The sequence below is a fragment of the Cuculus canorus genome, chromosome 3, assembly GCF_017976375.1.
Source record: "Cuculus canorus isolate bCucCan1 chromosome 3, bCucCan1.pri, whole genome shotgun sequence".
NCBI lineage: Eukaryota > Metazoa > Chordata > Aves > Cuculiformes > Cuculidae > Cuculus > Cuculus canorus.
In genome coordinates, this window is record NC_071403.1 from 16,690,720 (window position 1) to 16,713,686 (window position 22,967).

Sequence of the window (22,967 nt, forward strand, 5' to 3'; positions counted from 1 at the left end):
AATCTTTAGGAGAAACCATTCATTTCATATACATGACAAAGAGTCTTCACCTTCACTCTACTTTTCACTTCCATTTCCTTACCAGTCCATAATTCAATTTAAAAAATGTTTTTGGTCTATGACTGACCTTAACTGATATATGAAACTAAACCCACAATACCATTTAAGCATCTCTCATGTAGTCACGTCCCCAGTAAAAACAAGGACAAAATAGTAACCAAGGCATAGAAGTTCTGTCACCATATGTGCAGATCAATGACCTCTGATTATTCAAAACAAAAAGTCCCATATTTTTTCTCCTCAAACCTTAATCCTAGCTTGCAACAAAGAAGCCTGAAAGTAAGGGAAATTTCATACTGCTTTCTTCTTTCAGAAGGCATACAATTAATGTCCCAAGACCATTTGACTTACAAAAGAAGAAAGCAATTAGGTAATATTGCTGAAGATGGGTTCAGCAAAGGTTCTACAATGTTTATTTTAGGAAGACATTTAACTGCAGGTGGCCAGAAGTTGAGAGACCTTCCTGTGGAGTTATCAGTGTACTTTTCCTAATCCAATGGCCCATCTGTCCCTGTGCATTCACAACTGTCCAGATGGACATTTGGCTTGACTCAGTACAGCTATTCTTTCACCCTTGCTGTTTTGAATGGTTTACTATTTCCTGTATTTCGAATTCCTAAGTGTAAGATAATTATGCTTCCAAAACTATCGCTTAGGAAAACACGAGAAGAACCTAATACTCCTAGTCATATTAAAGACAGCTGTCCAGCAGCCAGGCTACATCAGGAACAGTGTAAAATGACAATATCTTGTCTAAGAATTGACTTACCGATCGCCCTGGTAGTCCAGGCTGGCCAGCATCACCTTTCATTCCTTGACGACCCTATAATTTTCATAAATTAATTTTAGACATTCTGAACCACAGAATAGATCATCTACATGTCAATGGACACAAAAGATTTTCTGCAAGATACCTAAATTAAGGAATCCACAAACCAACTATGTATTATGGAATAAACCAAGATACATATACCTCTTAATTTAAGCAATAATGATAATCTCACAAACATTTGCAAATGCAGGATGACCAATTTGAATACTTGTTCTCATAAACTTTATGTTCTAATCAAAGAACTCATACAAAAGCTCCTGATTATGTTAAAATTCAAGCTATTCCTAAACAGGAAACTGAAATTTCTGCGTTTGTGGTGCTTACTTATCAAAATGTTGCAAAAGCAGTCGTGATACATTCAGAACGTAGACAAAGGTTTACCTATGCTGTCTGCTCTAAAAAGCAGAATCTTGTGAAAACTCAGTGTTAACAGAGCTACTCGGGCTCTGAAAGCCTGTACATGAAATCAGAAGTAGCCCCTTGCTAAAATATGCATGTTGCCAAGAAATCCCCCTAAGACAAAGGGCTATTTTGTATGCCTAGATATAGACTTCCCATTGCCACTCGGAACTTTCAGTTACTGATTTAAGCTCAGCAAATATTAGTTGGACATCTAAATCTGTGAGAAAGGCTTCAGAATAATATTGGATGCTTAATCTTTCTGCTCCATAGTTTGATAGTTTTGAGTCCTAGAACTTGAAAGCCTAGCAGCTCTACAGAAAAGCATGTAAGATTAAAAATGGAATACATTGTAATGCTCAGACACTGTCCTTTCACAGACATCCCATTAGCATATATAAAATTCAGGACAGAATGCAGTTCTATTGGAAAAGACTGGTTTCAGAAAAAGATATGTTTCATAATACCACTGCATTGCAGGAAATAAACAAATGTTAGGACAAAGATGCCACTCTCTTCCCAAGGCTACTATCCCCATGGATAGCTTTGACTCCACACACAGTGCCACCTACACTAAGAATGGCCACTCACCGGTTCTCCTGGGATTGACAGCCCATTAGGACCCTGTGGACCTGGGGGACCTTGAGGGCCAGGAGGACCTGTCTCACCACGAGGACCAGGTGGGCCCTTAAAGCAGAAAATTAGAACAAGATTGTAAATGACAACCCCTTCTTGGATCTGTAACTGCAAAATCCTTTGGGTTAGACACTTAGGGGAAGTCAGAAGCCTAGAGACACATTTAATACTTAAGAACCATAGAAATAGTTATCTAATTGCCATATCCTTTCATCAGCTATTCTGTGAATCGTGTTGGCAGTCTCAGGACAATGCATACCTTCTGGGAGTTTTAATTAGAAGTATAGCTGACTCCTCTATACAGAAGAAAGGACAATGATGTTGCAGAGTGAGTATTAACACACTGATGCGTGTCCTCTAGTTTCCTAATGTGTAGACAATGCCTTTAAGGCTACATATAAATGTAAGCTGTGCATAGCCTCAAATGAGTAGACTGCACATAAATAAATTAGAGGCATATTTCCAATTAAATTTTTAATCTCCACTCTTAGCTCAGCATAGAACTAAACATACGAATTTTCATACAGGTAACCACGTAGCAAAATTATTGATGCGTTCCAGAAATATACTTACAGCTGATCCAGTCAAACCCCTTTCACCTCTGGGACCTTTTGCTCCTGGGCCACCCTAAATTGGATATTCGGAATAAAAATGTGTTTTTACAAATCAACCTCTCATTTGAAAGCCAGAGGTTTTGAAGCAGATAGATCACACTGCTAAAAAGAGTACTAGCACAAGAGATGCATCAGAAACTCAGGTAAACCACAACAGTTTCAGCCTTGCCAATTTAGCCCATGAAAAATTGTTGTCATTATTGTCTCTGCAGATACAAACTTCTTCAATTAATATTAATCAAAATCCCTAGTAGACTGCCGGACAACTTAACTGGGCTTCAGATTCCTCATGCAGCATTTTTGATAGCTTCAACGTAGGACTACTGGACTGAGTATAACTCCCTTATATTCAAAGCAGTTGGTATGAGTACATCCATTCCATAGATTACTATCTATCCACATAAAAAAGAGTAACTAAGTTATTTCCCTGACAGAGTATAAAGAATCTTTCCTTGGAATGAAATACTGACTCTGTATTTAGGAAAAATATTTGCACAGTCCATTAAAAATATCCTGTACATGAAGTGCAAGACGGTTGAGATTGGGCCAGATTCTTTTTAACCTATTATATTAAACAATGGGGAGCTATTCACAGGGATCACACTAGAAGTATGGGAAAAGGATTATTATATAAACAATTAGAGATGGTAGGAGTTGCCCAGCTGTGGTTTAAACTAAGATGAAAGGAGAACAGATTATCATGATGTTATGCACATCTCTCTGACCGACCTTTGTTTCACAAAACCACAGACCAACACAAAACTACTTCCATAAATTTAAAAATCAGAAAATCTATCTACTGCAAATAGTTCCTTACAGCTGGTCCAGGGGGTCCTGGAGGTCCCACGCTGTCCTGAGTACATGTACAAGCATTTGGAAGAGCTGGGCATTTTGCTTCATCTCTCTGAAAATTCAATCACAACTATTACTGTCCTTTTAAAGAAAAGCAGCAGCATACTTTTCTACAATGTAGCAGTAAGGTTCTCTATTATCCTTTTTTCAAGTGCAAGTAAAACTCACAGCTAATGTTTCAATGTTTTTACAAGATCTTTCATGTTGTTAGCAAATTTTCTGTGAGCTTCACACACATTACACAAGACATTACACACTACACAAGACATTAACAAGAGGCACAAAGTCAAATTCACATGCAATTTCCGTTGTTCTAATAACTATATACATTAGACAATCAGCTTGCATTGAAAAAGAATAAAGTAGTTAATTTTGATTGTCAGTCTAAGAACAGATTAAATAAACAATATAGCTATTCCATTCACAATACCTAGGATCTTAAATATCACTGGAGTACAAAATATAACTGACTTTTTTTTTCCACCATTCCTAAGGGACTCCATTCTAACACATTACACATTTCTCATGCTCATCTCATGCTACCACAGCTCTCTCGCTCAGACACAAAATGTTGAAATGGAGTGTTGTTCACTGGTTGTTCTGACAGCTGCAATTTAGATGTGTTGTCTGTAGAAGGTATAATACCAGGCTAATATTGATACTGCTACATTTGCTATTAATAACAATTTTCTGAATAGCCTATAGTTCATTTATACTTACCATAGAAGGAAGATCGCAGCATCTGTCTCTACTAGTCCAAACTGGACTGCATACAATGTCAAAATTCTGTATTTCTAACTATAAAAGAAAGAAGGACTCTTGAAATATATGAGAGATACTATTTATGAAATCTAGTTGCATTATCATTAAAAATGACCCCTCAAAAAACGATTTCTAATGTAGTTAACAACATTCAGACCTTCAATTCCTTTTTTTGATACTCACAGAAAAATTATTGAAAACTAATAGGAAATTTTAAAACAAGCCTACATAAGACTACAAGAACTTCAAGCACTGATATGTGCTCTTGTTCAGGGGCAAAAGGTAACCAAATAAAGTGACTCAAGATATAGTTTGCAATACTTAATGAATAGTACAGGTGAACTTCTACATCAGCTGAGTGCTTATGCACTTCAACAAAAAATCTGGCTGAAAAACATTTGGACCAGCTCTAAGGACTGCAGTCCTTGGCTCATATTTTAATTCAGATTAATGTATGGAACTTTCCATCAACATTAGTGGTGAAAAGTTCTGCAGAAAGGCTGAAGTAAGGACCACAGGTAGACTACAAGGTCAAAGCAGTTTCCTCTCTTCTTTTGACCCCAAGAGCTATGGTCCTGTAGTTTCATACTTACAAACAAATATTTTTGTGGTCAGCACCAAGAATGTTCTGTAGGTGTTATGGTTTGCACACATGGGTCAGGCTGCAGACTTAAATCTTCTAATATGAATCCCAGGTAATAGCATTGATTACATATTAAGTACAGTTAATCCCTCAAGATAATTGATGTGCCCTTCATAGCAGCAGCCACTTTTTCATTAAAGGTTTATAGATCACAAAGCCAGTGAGGATAATTCTGAGTAGCCAGTACAAGACACACCATAGGACTTGCCCGAATTAGAACTTTTTCATTAGAGTATGTCTTTTAAAAAAACAAAGCAATCTTCATTTAAAAAATTGCAATGATAGAGAATCCACAGTAAATGGTTTGAATAACTAACTAGTCTCCCTATTAAAAGAAAAACATTTTTGCTCTTGTTTGAATTCACCTAACTGCAACTTTCAGCTATCAGACATTTTGTTCTTGCAGTTCTGCTAGAAGGAGAAGCTACCAAGACCATACTTCTCAGTTAAGTATATTAGGTCTTGCAGTACAGACACGTGAAAGCTTTGGGTGCAATACTGATTTCTCAGCAATCCTTAATCTCTAATCTCTTTCCTCAGACGATTTCAAAGGCTTGCATTAATGAATGGTTTAATGACTATTGCTTACTGTTGCTGATCTCCGATCGCCTTTCAGAAGTTTCCCAAGTATTTCATAGCCATCAGTTGTGATGTTCCCGGCCTCCTTAATTGGTTTTTCCAGTATTTCACTGCAGTCAATGTAGATCTTAACATTTGATGAAGTTACAACAATATGAACCTGAAAAAAGTTTAGAGTAACATTTAGAAAAAGCACATAGGTGTATTTACTTTAAACAGTATTTCACTGCTTAGTAATACTGTTTTAAATTTTCTTCCTAGTAATCCTGCTTTACTTTCAGCTGCTGGAAAACTCAAGGAAAGTCTGTTGCATTAGTAGCCTCTTTAAAATGTGTCGAAGGTCAGTAAGATGAATACTTGAGCAGAGCTAAGAAGTACTATTTAGTATAAAAGTTGAGCCGCGATGATCTATTTAAAAAAGCTTGCCTAAAAATTGCTTTAAGATGGCATTAAGATTATTGAGAGGAAGTGAATATAAAGCTCTTCTTGTCCACTACTGATGGCTAGGACCACACAAGGAGTTTACAAGCCTGTGACTTCCCACTGGCTAATAGACTCTGTCTGTAGTTCAGGGAGCAGATTGTTTTAGATCCAAAGATCCAAAGTTCAGTTTCCCCAGATGACTCAACCAGAGGCATTAGTTGCATTGTGGTACAGGAAGTGAGCAGAGAAGCCTGCCCAGAAAAAAAAGACAAAATAATGGAAGGGACAAGAGAGAAGTTTCCATAACAAGAATTTTGCAACAAAAACATATTGCAAAATAAAGGGAAACAAGGAAGAAGAGGAAGAGATTAATTAATTATCGGAAATAAAGGAAATTTAGGAGGGAGAAAAGAATGACTGTAACAAAGGGAAAATATGTTCACCAAGAGAACAGAATTAAAACACAGTAAAACTTAAACAGATGAACAAAGAACACTGAAGTGAAGGTTACCATTCCAAAAATTTATAGTAAGTATGGTGAATGTTAAACGAGTGAATTTCCTACATGTCTATGAAAACAGGCAACATGCAACAGTCTCCAATAAAGAAATAAGGGTCTGTTCAAGGCCAGGTTGGATGAGCCTCTGAGAAACTTGATCTAGTGGAAGGTGTCCCTGCCCACAGCAGGGGAGTTGGAACTGGATGATCTTTAAGTTCCCTTCCAACACAAACCATTCTATGGTTCTATGATTTTAGTAAATCTAACATGCAGTTGATGGAGGAACAACTTAAGACAACAAAAATATTTCTGTGGCTTCATATACCTTACATTCTGCATATATTTTATATACAGTGTTATAAATTTTATGTAATTCTTAAAGTATCAACACATTAAGCTCATCAGTAAAGAATCCCTTAAGTATGCGTTTTAAAGCTTCTGTTATCACAGCAAATAACCTTTCAGAAACATATTGCTGTTTGAAGACTGCTTAAAAAAACTGGCACAAAGTTGAAACAGAGATTCCCTTAAATGTCCTGAGTCAACAACAGCCAAAACAATCTCTTGAGAATTTGATCTTTTTTTCCATATTAAATATTTTCCCACATGGAGTTCTCTTCAAGGCATCAGCATAGCTTTTCTAAAACTCTTCCAATATATAGAATCATAAAATCATAGAATCACTAGGTTGGAAGGGACCCACTGGGTCACCGAGTCCAACCATTCCTATCAATCCCTAAATCATGCCCTTCAGCACCTCGTCCACCCATCCCTTAAACACCTCCAGGGAAGGTGACTCGACCACCTCCCTGGGCAGCCTCTGCCAGTGCCCAATGACCCTCTCCGTGAAAAATTTTTTCCTGATGTCCAGCCTGAACCTCCCCTGGCAGAGCTTCAGGCCGTTCCCCCTTGTCCTGTCCCCTGTCACTTGGGAGAAGAGGCCAGCTCCCTCCTCTCCACAACCTCCTTTCAGGTAGTTGTAGAGAGCAATAAGGTCTCCCCTCAGCCTCCTCTTCTCCAGGCTGAACAACCCCAGCTCTCTCAGCCACTCCTCATAAGACTTGTTCTCCAGCCCCCTCACCAGCTTCGTTGCTCTTCTCTGGACACGCTCCAGAGCCTCAACATTCTTCTTGTGGTGAGGGGCCCTGAACTGAACACAGTACGCAAGGTGCGGTCTCACCAGTGCTGAGTACAGAGGGAGAATAACCTCCCTGGACCTGCTGGTCACGCCGTTTCTGATACAAACCAAGATGCCATTGGCCTTCTTGGCCACCTGGGCACACTGCTGGCTCATGTTCAGTTGGCTGTCAACCAACACCCCCAGGTCCTTCTCCTCCAGGTGGCTTTCTAGCCAGACTTCTCCTAGTCTGTAGCACTGCGTAGGGTTGTTGTGCCCCAAGTGCAGGACCCGGCATTTGGCCTTGTTGAACCTCATGCCATTGGTCTCAGCCCAGCGGTCCAGCCTGTTCAGATCCCTTTGCAGAGCCTCCCTACCCTCCAGCAGATCCACACTTCTTCCCAGCTTAGTGTCATCCGCAAACTTGCTAAGGGTGCACTCAATGCCTTCATCCAGGTCATTGATAAAGACATTGAGCAGGGCTGGACCCAGTACCGAGCCCTGAGGAACTCCAGTTGTAACTTTGCATAAATCCAATAAAAGTATGCATTTAGTGTTTAAAGTAAATAAATCATCTCTGTGTTCAATCCTGCTACACTTTGTTTTCAACAAAAATATTTCATAGCCATCAGTCATGGTGTTCCCAGAGTATTTAATTGTTTTTTCCAGTATTTCACTGCAGTCAATGTAAACCTTAACATTTAATGACGTTACAACGATATGGACCTGAAAAAAGTTTTCAACAAAATGTCAACAAAACCATTCTCTTCCATTTTGAACACACCAACTTAAAGCATCACTTCTGATCATTTCCAGTGCCAGAAGGCACTGAGATTTTAGGAAAGGAAACATACTTCAGTTTTTCTCTCTGGACACCTTTAAGGTGAAGTCTGATGGTGTTTTGATCTACTGCTAAATGAACCATGACAATAAGCTAAGCAAACTATTATCCCATATGTACATCAGCAGAAAGACATACATTCATTATCAAATTTCCTGTGGCTAACTACTGCAAAACTGAAATCTAAAAGGAAGTCTAGCATGCTAAGAATAAGAAAGTAGAAGTTGTCTGTCTGTCCAAAACATTCAGTTATAAATTTAATGACTGTCTCAGGCAGTCAAGATTTTTCCTATGGGACTTGCCAGATTCAGCAGCTTTCACCATAGCTATGCTACGCAAAGTGTTCAAGTGTGCCAAAGTAAATTTCCCTGCACAGTTAGGTGTAGTTAACTGTGCTTCACTGGAAGAGCCAGTAAGTCATTGAATGAAAACCACAAAAATGTGTGATACTTTGGAAAACATCTTCTCGCATTTTAAACATCTGTCATTTCTTTGAAACTGGACAGCAGTAAAAATTGCAAAAGTACCTTTTGAAATGTGTTAATCTTACTTTCCTTCCTTCATCCAGCTGAAACTACTGCTATCCTTTATTAGGAGATAATCAACAGGGCTGATACCTAAGGGTTTTCCAGTACATGAGCTGGGGAATCCCATGATGCTACCATTAAGAACTTGACTCATATAGCAATCTCAATAATAATCCTGGAGAGAATCCAGAGAAACCAGTTCAGTTACATGGCGAAAAATTCCAACTACAGCTCTTTAAATCAAAGCTACTCCAGTTACTTTAAATACTATCAAAAATCGAACTTTTTATTTCCTTTCTGAGGAAAAAATAAGGGGAATAAGAGACTGGACTAAATGATTGACATATGGTTCATTTTTGCTTAAGCAATAGTCTCATAAGCAAGAATTCATAGTTCCAGGGCTTTAAGATAATTAGCAACTCACAGTGACTCCTGTACATTGTTTGGCCTCTTAGAATTTCTTCCTCTTCATACGTAAGACTGTATTTAACTACCAAAATAATACAAAATGCTGTATTTTTATTTCCCATGTAATTTTTTTTCACCAGGAGGTATAACAAACATCATACGTAACTGCTAGTGTTGCTGGGCTTGTGGGTTGTTGCCCATTTGTTCCGATAAATTAGCAGGGTTTCACTGTCAAGTGCCGTCAAATAATTCTGCTCAGCTCTAACACATTTAGAGGAGCAGCAAGGAAAAATATGACGCTGAATGTCAACTAAAGTAGCAGCGGACACTTAGAATAGACTGCTGGCAGTAGAGCATGTAAAGAGTTTCAGACCTTGGACTTGAAGAGGTGAAGTCTCAGCTCTCACACTGATATCTAAAACGAGGCGTGCTACGCGCTGTTTTGTGTTTTGATAGTACTTAGAATCATAGAATCACAGAACAGTTTGGGTTGAAGGGACCTTAAAGATCATCCAGTTCCAACCCCCTCCCATGGGCAGGGACACCAAATCAGACTGCCCAAGGCCCCATTCAACCTGGCCTTGAACACCTCCAGGGATGAGGCATACACAACTCCCCTGGGCAACCTGTGCCAGTGCCTCACCACCCTCATAGCGAAGGAATTCTTCCTTATGTCCAGTCTAAATCTGTCCATCTCCAGTTTATACCCATTGTCCCTAGTCCTATCCCCACAAGCCTTTGTAAACAGTCATTCCCTCACTACTTCTTGGTGATTACTCAGTTTTTGCATTAAAACAATATCTAATCTAGTCTTTACCAACAGTTTTTCTCACACCAGTAGATTAACACATTGTCTTAAAATTCAGCTGTCCTACTATGCTGTAAAAAAAACCGAAAGTCAAAAAGCCAAATGTCAAGGACAAAACAGAGGCTGTCTAATGCAGGTGTGATCCAAACCTACTTGTAGGTATCAGTCATAAAAGCTAGTGACATAAAAGCTTCTTCATATACGCAAAAATAATTAGCCATTAAATAAATTTTAAACACAATGATGATTGGATATGACATAAAAGGACTTTGGGAAATTGTCATCTGTCAGATTCTGAGGAAAACAACATCTTTTCTAGTACTGTGATTACTGTAGACATCCAAGTTTTAAACAGATGAAGTCAGAAAACATATTGCTGGCTCCAGCTACTTTTCCCTGCTTTTAGCATAGCAAAGTCAGGTAGACAATGTGGCCTCCAGTATCAGCAAGCTGATAGAGGCAACCTCTTATCTGTATCCTCAAAGGAATGCTGGTACTGACTAGTCATGCAGGACAGGGCATCATAAAGAAAACAAATGTTATACTCCAGCCATATTTAGTCATCAGAAAACCAAACTAAACAGAAATTAAAACATAAGAATGTGCATTTCAGCTAACCAAAAATGTTGCAAATGCAAATCACGTTCTTGCCCTCAAAATATGTAATTAACACAGATGGAAATTATTTTTCTAAGTGTGTTTTAGGTATTTAGTCAAACACCTCCTGATGACTAAAGAAGCCTGGTAGGATCATGTTTTCATAATTCAGTGCATAAAATTACAAAAGTAGTTACAAAGCTACCGCAACTGAAGGCAGATTCAGTAACATGCAAGGATTTCACTAGCCATTTTGACAACCCCAAAATCATGAGTTTCATTCTAAATTGCAAATAGGTTATACGATCTTTTATGGGCTCTCTGTCATTATCGCTGCTTCCTCACTTACTATTACTTTTCAATACATTGGAATATTTTAGGCCCATTGAAATTAAGCCAAAAATATACCAACGTACATGCGTACATACAAAATATAAACATATACACATATTATGTTTGTTAAACATATGAATTTTAATCAGTATGCTATTTAATTCACAAAATTGATTTCCTGCCTGTTTCTGGAAGCCATTGGCTATTTATTTTCAATGGCTATACCTTCTTCTTCTCTGAACGATTCCAAATCACTACAGTCCCCTACCAGTCTTTTCATACCACAACTTTCATTCCTTTTTTTCTCCTGTTTCTCTTTCATTCTTCTTCTTTCATGTGTCAGGAATCAGGCTACAATGTCTTGTTCAGATATAGCCCTCCACTTACATACACAATCTTGATAAATTTTTTACAAGATCTCAACAAATCTTTTAGAGTGCCTCAAAGCAGGCCTTTAACTCAAAAAAAAAAGAAGAGCTATAACTCTTGTTTTATTATGACCTGTAAATCCCTATGTCAACTTATAGTACTATAAAAAGACTGGATATAACTGACAGTCATTTCTGCCCACTTGTCTTCCGTTTCAAAGTACAGCACTTCAGAAAGCAACATTCATAATTTCAATCCTTTACCTTGTGGAAGCTTCCATAAAAGAGTTTCTTTACTTCTTCATTATCAAAAGTTACAGTTTGAACCTCTCCCCTTGTATCCTTGTTAAAGAATGACAGCACTTTGCTGGCAGCTGCAATAAATGAAAATAAAACATTTTATTTTACATGTACTACTGAAACCACCATCCTAAGACACACTTACGGATAAAATGCAGTAAAAAAGGTAAACATAGATTATAGATGGTCTTACTGACCCATAACTATATTCCTTTCTTTCTAGAGGTAATACCAAAGTTGAAATGTATCTTAGCTGAATCACTCTTAGTTGAAAAAAAAATAATTTATGTACAAAGTAAAAAGAAAAGAACTTTTAAAGCCATATAACCCTTTTGCTACATAAGAATGCTTTGGGTTTGGAGATATTTGGGAAGAATGCATGCAAAGTAATGTAATCTGCCAAGTCTCTACATAATAAGCAAAATCATCCTTACGATCAAGTACAACTCCAACTTGTGGTTTGTAATCTCTGTCTGTAATCTGCCAAATTGCAAAAGGCTCATTGGGGGATTCAGGCAGAAGACGGAATAACAGAATGACAGTGTACGCCTGTGGCAATCCCTCCGGGTGAATCTCACTGTTAAGAAAATATGAGGATATTTTTTCACACAGAAACACATGAGGAAAATAAGATCTTCATCATTTGCTCTTTTTTAAATAAAAGACATGAGAGTAACAGGGAAACTACAGTGTTGAACAGAACTGAGAATTTTAACTACACTCTCAAATAGAAAAAAACTTTGTGATAAAAATCATTGTGTGATTTGTTAAGATGAACAGCCTGTCTTCAACTGATCCAGGCACTATGATTATAGAGGAAGCCAGAATATGACCTAGAACTTTTGCAGATGTATTACTATGGCAAGCATACTGTGGCAAGATTCTGCATAAAATATACATATCTTAAATTCTTTGATGATAAGTACGGAAAATAGGACCATAGCTCTACTCTTTTTTCATCTGGCCTCATTTAGACAGGCGGCAGAGAACAGCACTTAACTATTCTTGCCTTCACACACAGACACAATGAAGGATGCATTTAACGTATTCCCTGCAATTGGTGACACATTTGGGAATGTGCTACAGCTCATTCATTCATCATTGGCTGAGATTTAAATTTGTGGTCTTCAGACTCTTAAGATATTAAAAAAACCAGAAAGCCACAGTAAATAAAAATATGCACTAAATGGCCTCCAGCATTTTCTGAAGGGGAAGGGTGGGAAAGTAGCAAGGAATCTGTTGTAAAGGAAATAGCTTCTGCTTCTCCTTAACCATTATAATGGAAATGAGAGGGGATTTGGCTTCATGAACATAAACATAGAAACCTTAAAATGATGAAAGAAGCTGCTCTGTATTCTAGGAAAAGCTTACGCACCCATACAATTATGGACACTGCAATAACAGAACAATCGCTAAGTCAACAACACCATAGAGCACAGTGCAAGAAAAATATAAAAGTAGATATAGCAACGCTATTTATAACTTGGATATCAAGTAATCTCAGCTATGCCACCAGGATGAGCATGCTTTTACTGCTTTGCTGACTCAGTATAAAACGAGTTCATTTTCTGGCTTCTCATGAAAAATAAGTGTCACTAGCAAGTCCACTCCACCTCTAACAGCAAACAACAGGTTATGCATCTCTATATTCCAAAAAAGAAAGAAAGAAAAAAAATAAATAGGAAGTCTGCTTTTTATCATCTTATCGTGCAAGCTTAATCTTAATATAAGAAAGTTGCAAAACAAGATCCCAGTGCCTCGGTTTGTCTGTACGCCCCTAGATCATAAAAATCCAGGCTGCCAGAGATCTATCCCCCCCGTAGCTATAACAGCATGTCAATGACTAAAAAAATTCTCATGTCCTCCGCTTTTAAAGTTGTGAATCAAGAAGGCTGGCAAAAAGAAATTATTTCTTCATACACCTCAGCTCCTGGGCCTGTGATCTTTACCCAGTCTGGCAAGACTGCATAAGTTTTCAAAGACTGGTATGAAAAGAAGTCAAATTTCAAAAAAAGAACAATAAGCAACTGGATTAATAGTGAACAGATTGCAATGGAATAGATTAGTATTTAAGGAAAATACATGGGGTTTAGAGTTCAGTAAAGAGAACATCAAATAAATGCATCTTCCATATCTATTTATAAACTTTACTAATTCTCATCACCTTCTTGCCCTGAGTATGAGTCTTTCAGGTTTACTTACCGTATTGGCTGACTGATGAAGGCATTTTTGTGGAGTCTGTATGCTACATAGCTTGGGAAAGAGCCTGATTCCAGTGATACGCCTTGTACAGAAGCAAAATGCTTCTCTGTTAGATTATATGATTCCAGCATCTTGAAACCTTTAAATCCGGAGAGAAAATGAAAACAATAAAAACATCGTAGAGCTGTAAAAGACACAAACCTGTGCCAAAATAGTAGTTACTCACCAGGTGAAGTGTATCCCTCCAGGTAAATAAGAGGACAAGCTAAAAGACATGAAAAAAATATAATTCAAAATTCTAAAACTTAACAGGATATGAACATGTACATACCTCAGAAAGTTTTATTACCAAAAAAAGCTGTGTTATTATTAATTATCACCCAACTTTTGTTACAGTTGTCATTCTGTGTTTTGTTCTGAGGTATAAGTACTGCTAAAATCCTTACTCGTTACTTTTAGTAGCATATTTCTACTGTCACAACATGGAATAACAAATGAACCCCCAAAATATTTTAAGAGTCTTATTCATAAGAAGAAAGGAGCACAATGACACAGTCTTTCCATTAATATTTAAGGCATGAGTCAGGCTGCATAATAGCCATCAGATTCACAAGGAAAAATTGCAGATTTATATGGCTCCTCAGGAGCCAGCAGATGAAGCAGTTAGGGAGTACACACTTGCACATGACAGGCCTGAGAATTTTTCATTTTTGCCATAGAAGGATTTCACTTGAGTAAACATCTGATTTTAGATAATTTTAAACCATTATTCTACACTATAGCCACATCTCATTAGCATCCCTAGACCTGTTGTGTCCCCCGGTTCACAATAAACATCATCCTACTTCCTTTTAAAGAGCAGTAGTTCTCATTGACTATTACGCTCTTTTTTTATACCAGTACTTTTGAAATGTGAGACAAGATTATATAAAATGTATTACCTACTTTAAAATTCTAGAGTAGTAACTTGCTCCCTTAAACTCTGTCCAGTCATTATGAAACCTAACTCTTACATATGAACACTTCTTTGATGTACCTTAAATGGCATAAAAAAATGTAGCAGTATATAAGCAAATGTGTTAGTTTGGGAAAAGGGAAAATATTGTTTTCTACTCACTTGAGGTAGCTGTCTCACACACAAAGGTGACGAGGTTATCTTGAATCTTTTCAAAGGCATCAAAGTCATCAACAATAAATACATGACGCTCACTGGGCTTGCTGGCAATCTTGGCCAGCTCATTGTAATCTACATCAGCTACACCAACCACAAAGACACTGAAGCCTGTAAAAATCACACTTGTTATTTGCAATGTATTAAATATATGTTAGCATTTTTCAAGCAAATCTTTCTCTACCATTGATTTGTCATCCTCTACCTAGTCTTTTGTTTGGCCTTCATCATAAGCATACATTCTAGACATCCTTTGACCCCATCAAAGCTCAGGAAGGATTAAACTGATTTTTGCATCTTTCTTTCAGAACTTTCTCCTCCTCCCTTCATTGATTTTTGTGGGGCCTTATCCAATCTCATACAGCCTTGGCTACACACTCTTTTGCACAAAATATACAATACTTTCAATTGTACAGTATCTTTAATCTGTTCTTTCTGCAAAACCACTGTGCACACTATTAGTTACCCAGTTCTCTGTCTGCTGCCATCTCCTGCATTTCATGCTTCTCAGTTCCCCTTTTAATTTCTTAGGGTGGTACTCATCTCACCAATTTTTGCTTTTCAAGTTAGCAACAAGACTAAATGAGTTGACTAGTCTTTATAATCAACCAACAAACATTGGAAGATTCAGAATGCAACTTATCTCACGTTCCTAGGATGCTACCTGCAAGACAGAAGTGTGGTCTGTCAGTGTCTATCTGTTTCTCTCTTCACTAGCCATAAAAGGACCCTATGTGATGACCTTAGATTAGGCATTTAGTTGTTAGATGGCTTAAATCAAATGAGAAGAACCCAAACCCAAGAATTTAATCAAATTACTAGGTATAAAGACATATTCTTGATCTTTGTCAGAGGGATCTTCCTCTTCAAATCCTTAAACTAGCATCTCCTTCTGTCTTTTTTGAGTTTTTGTTTCCTGCTATCTTCTAGCCTTTATAGAATTCTGTTTCTGACTCCTTTTCCTTCTCCCACCTAAGCCTCCGCGTTTCACCTCTGTTTTTTATATCAAACAAGAAAGAAAAAATAGTCACTGCACAGTTCAGCACTATATAGCAAAAAAAAAAAATCTCCCACAAAATTTAATTGACAAGAACCTACATAGACATTAGAAGTACCAGATGGAGGCTGAAAGCAGAATTCACATTTATCTCAAATGATAATGCTATATGTATTTAAACTTTTAATTTTTCAGAAAGAAATGGGAGCTAATTATTCCTATGTAGCCGATTAGGGTGAAGCTGAATTATTCTGTCCAGCTCTGAACACAACATTTAAGATGCAAAGAAACTAAAGCAAGTAGAGGGAAGAGCAAAAATTATATGGGGTTTGAAAACATCTATAGGAAGTTGAAGAAAATGGGTTTGTTTAGCCAAGAAAAAAGAAGATGGCAAGAGGAAATGACAACAGGCTTCAAATAAAAAGGCCCGCTACAGTGGACAGTGATCTGTTGTTTTCCTGGTTAACTATGCAAATTAAAAGAAGACAATAGTTTCACTCGCCTGAAGAAACACTAAGGTGAAAATGTGAGGCAAAGCTTTCCAGCTATTAAGGTGGTTAAGCACTGAAGCAGATTATGTAGAGAAACCATAGAGATTTTTATTAATAGGTTGAATAGGTTAGCCAAGCACCTTTAAAAAACATCTAGACAGAGCTGAATACTTCAGATCACAGACACAGAAAAGATGACCATTTTTGGTTTACATGACAGTGATTTCCATAAGGAAGTACAATGTGTCCTTAATCAGAGAACATGACTGCAGGTGGTTCCTGCACTGAAATGCAAAACTGATGGTTGCAGGGATATGAATAGATTATTAGATACACGTAAGTCCCGTTCAGCAGATTTGAAGAGGAAGTGCAATGCTTCTCAGCAAAAAAAAATACGCAATGAAAATACAGCTTCAGCAAGAGCAGTACTTTAACTGGAGATCCGCTGGTTTATACTGGGTAAAACATAAAGCTCAAAAAGCTAGTCCTATTACATAAAAGCACTAGAATAGATTAGACTTCACAATGATGCCTGGGGTCCACACAGCAAACAGAAAAAGAAGTAAACCAAAAGCCACGCCTATGAAATGATATGCATCAGGAATTACTTGAAAGCCTTGGGAGGCCACATTCTTCCCCAGAGAAAAGTCTAGAGAAAGAAAAATTAAGACTGGTCGAGAGAGTCCAAATACTTTAAATAAAGTTTTTCCCAAAAGCTCAGAATATGTTTCTGAGACCATAAACGATGAGTAAAGGATTCGCAGATAACTGAAGCACCACTTATAATCCCATTGCTTAACCCATAAGGAAATGAAACAACAAGATACTGTGAATCGCTTACCAGAGTGCTGTATGACTGTTGCTGCTTTCCTCACCTCATCCTGAGATCGACCATCTGTGACAACAACAAGTACCTTGGGAACACCTCGCCTCATGCCACTCTCCCAAGTCAAAACCTTTTCCTTGATAAAAGTTAGGGCTTTCCCTGCAAGAGGACAATGAACAAGGAGTCAGCCATATTATCCACAAGAGAAGAAATCTCCTACTTTGAAAGAGCAACAGTCATAAAACTGAAACAGAAAAGCATAAATACTTAGTTCTTCAGCCATGCAACATTAGGGTACTGAGGAAGTTTCTGAGAACACTTTATTTAAAAGAAATATAATTGCTGCTCAGAAGTACCTGTCTTTGTGTTTCCTCCTCTATACTGGATATTTTGAAGAGCGCCCAGGGCCTGAGCCTTGTCATCAAACGTATTCAGTTTAAATTCAGATTTTGCCTCATCACTGTACTGCACAAATGAAACCTGAAATGGAATATATCACAGTGTTCAATCTCATACCTCCAGACCAACTGCCTCCACTGAAATATGTCTTGTGGCATATTAGTAAGGATTAAATAATTGAAAAATCTTTTCTGTGTATATATGCATACACATACGTATTTACAGAGACAGATGTCATCACAGCAATGTACATCCAACACTTTTCTTTCTCTTTTGTCTATGAAATTTGATGTGACCTTCACTACATATGATTAAATCATTGCTATTGCTATGATGCAGTATATACGTAGCGCCTATTCTCTGCTTCCGAGCAAGTGTCCAGTATCTAGAAAACCTCTTCCAGTCTGTTTGGTTTTTTTATGAAATACACAACTAAGCAACAGAACGTCAATAAAGTTTTTTATATAAAAAATTTGGTACTCCTTTGCCTTAAATACTGGAATACATCACTGAATGTCTATTCTGAAATCATCTTCAAATTTAAATATTAGCTACTACCGTTCAGTCTTTAAAGATGTATTAATTTAAGAGGACTAAATTTTCACCTTTTGATACTTTTCACTGTGCACACTGTGGAGTGGACCCATGTTATCTATCTTTAGCATGGGATGAAGAGACCTCTGGAAGTGCTTCTCTTTGAGGGATTCTGCCTACTAACTGGCTGCAGTGGGATTCTAGGCAGTTAAACCAGACAAGACTAATGGCAAGACAGCTGGACTCTTTACATGTACAAGACTCCTTTCTTGGACTGAGAAGTTAAAACACAACCCTAACTTAACAGTCAGGCTGTTCCCTAAAACAGATTTCTAATATGACACCTACGAAACCTAGCAAATAACAACTGAACAGTGTGTCAGTTGTAGATACAAAGAAACAAAAATATAAAATTAACCATACATTGACCATATGTCTCCCCAGTTTCTCTGCCTGGAGAATTCCCACACACTACAACTTTTGTCTTTAAGAACAGTAACCTCTCAGGACAGACTGGATTCCCTTCATATTTACAAAATGTCCTATATATTTCATAATATATTTCATCATAATCATACATACACACACATACTCTTTATCTGTACAATAATCTAATAAAAAAAAAAGACAGCATTCTGAAAGAAAGAAAAAATCAGATGTAACTTTAGTAATTCAGCTCCATTTTAATTTCCCTCCCAAATGGACGCACTGGAAATAACACATTTACCTGGATTCCAGCAGGATTGATCAAGTCAAAAGCTCCTACTGTATTAAAAACAAATTTCACTACTTTGTTGAAGTTATCATCACCAATACTCCAGGAAGCATCCGTCAAGAATACTATGTCTGCTTTGGCACCTCTGCATACTGAAAGAGCAAGAGAAGGAACACTTAAAACACATTATTCATAGCACTGTTAAGTAAAGAGCACTACTTCAAAATTTGAAAATTCAAGAACAACAAACATTCAACAAACTTATATTACCACACAGTCAACATGGCAGATGGCTTATGCTCAACACAAAGCGATTTATTAAAGCTTTCAAAGAAAAATGCAAGAAATGAGGAAAAGCTCCAGAATCAAAACCAAATTTTTTAATCCCTATTTCTTTTCTGAGCAGCTACTGTAAAACATAAGTCCTCTGCTGAGGGCCAGGCTCACAGACTTCCTGCAGCCCTACAGAATATCATTATTTTTTTCCCCAAATGCATGCATCTTGCTGTCCTAAACCAGGAAAATTTTAAGTCCAGTTAAGCTCAACAGCAAATGGATGGCATCAGGAAACTGGTCTCGAACGATTTCCCTAAAGCGCTGCGCTATTTTTAGATATATCTGAACTTATGAAAAATAGAATTAAATCCTGAAGCGGTGCAACAACTATGTAAAAATACTGAATAAATCTACAAACAAACATACCATCCCGAGCTGGAGGGATTGTAGGTGGTGGAGGAGGTGTAGGTGGTGGCGTTGGAGCCTCTGTAGGTTTAAGGACTAAAGTAAAAAAAAAAAAAACTTTGTTACTCCATAGAAATGATGTAATTCAAGATTATGTATCATATTACCACACAGAAGATCATTTAAAAGAGATATTGAAAGCCATTGAGGAGCAAGGCAAATTCTGCAGCTGAAACAAGACAAGTTCTATAGCCAAAACTTAAGGTTCACAGTATCTATTACCTACCTGTATGCTCCCTTATAGAGACTGGAGGCCCCTCAAGGTTAGGGGTCTGAACGAAAACAGTAGCATTGTATTCTGTGTCTGGTGAGAGGCCAGTAAAACAATGGCTTGTTTCTGATCCGCGTACTGTGATTTCCTGTCCTCTGGAACCTGTCAAAACAAAGCCCAATGGAAAGAAAGTTAGAACCCACTATTCCCTTTTAATAAGTGTGCATATAAGTGTAGAAATTAGCAACCGTTTGCAAGGAGGTTGGAGTAGATAGGACAGCAGTCTCATTCTTGTCCCACAAAAGCTTTTCTAGACCAAGATTACGTGGTGATTATGCATCCTGGAGTATACTGGAGAGTAACTACATTTAAGTTTAAATGTAAAATCAAGGTAACTAGCAGGTTCCCACTAATGAAAGTTAACTTGACAATAAGCAGCACTCCCTCTTTGCAGCTTTCTCACCACTTTAAAACCAGGATATATTCAGAGCTTTAAAGCTCAACCAGATGTCTCATGGCTTCTGGTGGAGGTTTGCTATCATCCCAAATAGGTGGTGCTGTCACCACAAAGCATTTCCAGAGAATGCAAGAAAATAAAATTCACTTGCCATCAGCTGGGTTTAGCTTCAGTCTGTATGAAGTTGCTGACCGGTGAGCTGACCATCGGATACAGAAGGTATCCCAACCCACTTTGTAAGTTGTTAGGTCACTGACATTCAAGTATACTGTGAATAGAGAAAGAGATAAATTGTTCTCTGGAAAATAATATGTAATGGATGTTAAATTAAGCACGTCAAAATAAAAATTATACTAGCAGCGCTGGCCTAGAACATCATTTTTTCAAAATACTCCCAGAAGGAAAGAGCAGTTCTAGTCAGATCTCATTTTCTGTTATGCCCTAGAGATCCCAGCTTCACTATTTACAAAGGCCCAAAGCCCGATAGCCATCCCAAATTGGGTAATGGCCCATTTTATGAGTTTTCACATGAAGTAAGGCAAGTTCTTTATAAAATAACAAATTTCTAAAAACAGGAACCCGAATCCCATATGTGGCAGCATGAAAATAATGTACTGAGTCAACAAAACTCAGGATATTGATTCATCTTAGCTAAATTTCTAGAAGTTACTTAGCTTAGGCCATGAACAAAATAATCTTCTTCCAAAAAGCTAAGACTTCCAATATTGGACATTCCTGTGAGATAAAGGCAGAATAGCAAAAAGCCTAGATCTGCTCAGTATGGTTAGACTCTGTAGTATTCTGGAGGCAGTTAGAGATTGACTTCAACTATAGCTGGATAAAATTTTAGGAAGCAGACTAGAAAATGTAATATCATTAAATTGTTGCTTACAACTGTATTACAACTGTTCCCAAGCTTGGTGCTTTTAAGATCAACATAAGAGACAGATTATAAGTATTATCCCTGACAGGATATTCAGACTTTCAACAACCAGCCTTAAAAATCTTCTCTTATTCAACATTATTTTAGATCAGCATACATATCTATCATGACTACAGCAAAATTAGTTTTACTTACATGTAGTTCCTTGATCTGTCAAGGGTACGCTCATTCCAGAATCATACTGAGCATAAATATTCACATCATAAGTAGTACTGGGAGAGAGATTATGTAAGGTGTAGGAAGTCACTTCTCCAACAAAAACCTCCATAGGCTCATTTGAACCTTGAAACGAAAGGAAGCATCAAGAAAGTACAGAGAGAGAAAGATTCACGATTAGCTGAGCTACAAAACTATTTGCCATCTTTTACATGTCATTGTTAATCCCAGTTTCTTGAAAACAAAACACAGCAATTTCTTAAATTTTAGCATAGTAGACTGTTGCAAACAGAACATGCACAGTTTTACAAGCTACTGCGCAATGCTTATGTTTATCTTAACTTATGGAAAGGGATGTATATTGTTTCACTGTCACATAAAACAAAGCTTCTGAAGGACATTAGTACCTAAATACCTGAACAATACTCATCTCACATACACCAGTTTATACGCTCATAAGAACAAGAGGACCTAGTCTGGTCCCAGTCTGTATCAAGTCACTACGGTAAATTTTAACTATAAAATTCAGTCCCCCTAACTGAATGCATGAAACACTGTATTTAATAGCTTATGCTTCTTATAAAATACTGATAATAAGACTTAAGCTTCTATCAAAATCATTAAATAAAGAAAACTAATTAATCCTCTAACACAAACGTTTCAAAACACCTACAATTTCTATTCTGATCTTCCATTAGCCACTCAGTGTTCAGAAAGTGCTACACCCAGAATGATCAGGTTTTCTTACCTACAGGTTTGTATACAATTTTATAGCCAAGAACAGGGGATGGTGAAGGATCCCAGGAAACTCTGAATCGTGTGTACCATTCATCTGTTATATACATATTTTGAGGAGGAAGCAGGCCAGCTAAAAAAGAAACAAAAAACATTCTAATTAGACTAGGGACTGCTTTTCAACCTAAAAATTGGATTGTGACTCTGTCAGGTAACAATCATATCAAAGACTTAATTAAAAAAATGAAACCCAAACAATGTTGGAGTGCTCAAGGAATATGTGTCTAAAATTTAAGAAAGAATATACAGTATGAAAACTAATTACCAGTTCTGCCATTTCCAGTCAGTTGTCCACCATCTCCATCTTCATACACAGCCACAACTGTTATCTTGTATGGCGTATCTGATTGCAGTGGTTGTAGTATCACGTTATTTCTTATCCCAGGAACTGTTGTCTAGAACAGAAAAGAAGCAGATGTAAACAAACTCACAGTCCTGTACCAGATCAATAATGAGAGTAAATAAAACTAAAAATTCGCTTTGGCACTTGGCACTCTTTTTTTATGTCCACTGTAGATAAAGTCACTTGGGATATCTTAAGGCTTATAGCCTATAAACAATTATTAGCATTTGTTATTTTAAATTATGAAACACTGCAGTCAGTGAAAAGGTAGGTGTAATCAAAAAAAAAATTACACTGCTCCATTAAATGTCAATAAAGCAGTGAAACTACAGAAAATAACTTGAGGTATGTATCTCAGAAGCACATCCCAGTCAACTTTTTCCATTAT

General features: G+C 37.3%; 1 protein-coding gene across 7 annotated transcripts in view; it reads right to left on the reverse strand.

Moving 5' to 3' along the window:
- The window catches only part of COL12A1 (collagen type XII alpha 1 chain), a 98,351-nt gene that overhangs the window by 16,319 nt on the left and 59,065 nt on the right, over positions 1–22,967 (reverse strand). For all 7 annotated transcript variants that reach the window (XM_054062599.1, XM_054062604.1, XM_054062597.1 and 4 more), the window contains 20 exons: positions 22,502–22,631; positions 22,190–22,309; positions 21,421–21,567; positions 20,494–20,610; positions 19,901–20,047; positions 19,636–19,710; positions 18,946–19,085; positions 17,642–17,765; positions 17,301–17,444; positions 14,918–15,082; positions 14,027–14,065; positions 13,801–13,939; positions 12,033–12,175; positions 11,563–11,672; positions 5,388–5,537; positions 4,114–4,191; positions 3,359–3,445; positions 2,501–2,554; positions 1,883–1,978; positions 830–883 (listed from right to left, as the gene is read on the reverse strand). In XM_054062599.1, coding sequence (XP_053918574.1) covers positions 830–883; positions 1,883–1,978; positions 2,501–2,554; positions 3,359–3,445; positions 4,114–4,191; positions 5,388–5,537; positions 11,563–11,672; positions 12,033–12,175; positions 13,801–13,939; positions 14,027–14,065; positions 14,918–15,082; positions 17,301–17,444; positions 17,642–17,765; positions 18,946–19,085; positions 19,636–19,710; positions 19,901–20,047; positions 20,494–20,610; positions 21,421–21,567; positions 22,190–22,309; positions 22,502–22,631 — 2,259 coding nt within the window. The remainder of the gene's footprint in view (positions 1–829; positions 884–1,882; positions 1,979–2,500; positions 2,555–3,358; positions 3,446–4,113; positions 4,192–5,387; positions 5,538–11,562; positions 11,673–12,032; positions 12,176–13,800; positions 13,940–14,026; positions 14,066–14,917; positions 15,083–17,300; positions 17,445–17,641; positions 17,766–18,945; positions 19,086–19,635; positions 19,711–19,900; positions 20,048–20,493; positions 20,611–21,420; positions 21,568–22,189; positions 22,310–22,501; positions 22,632–22,967) is intronic.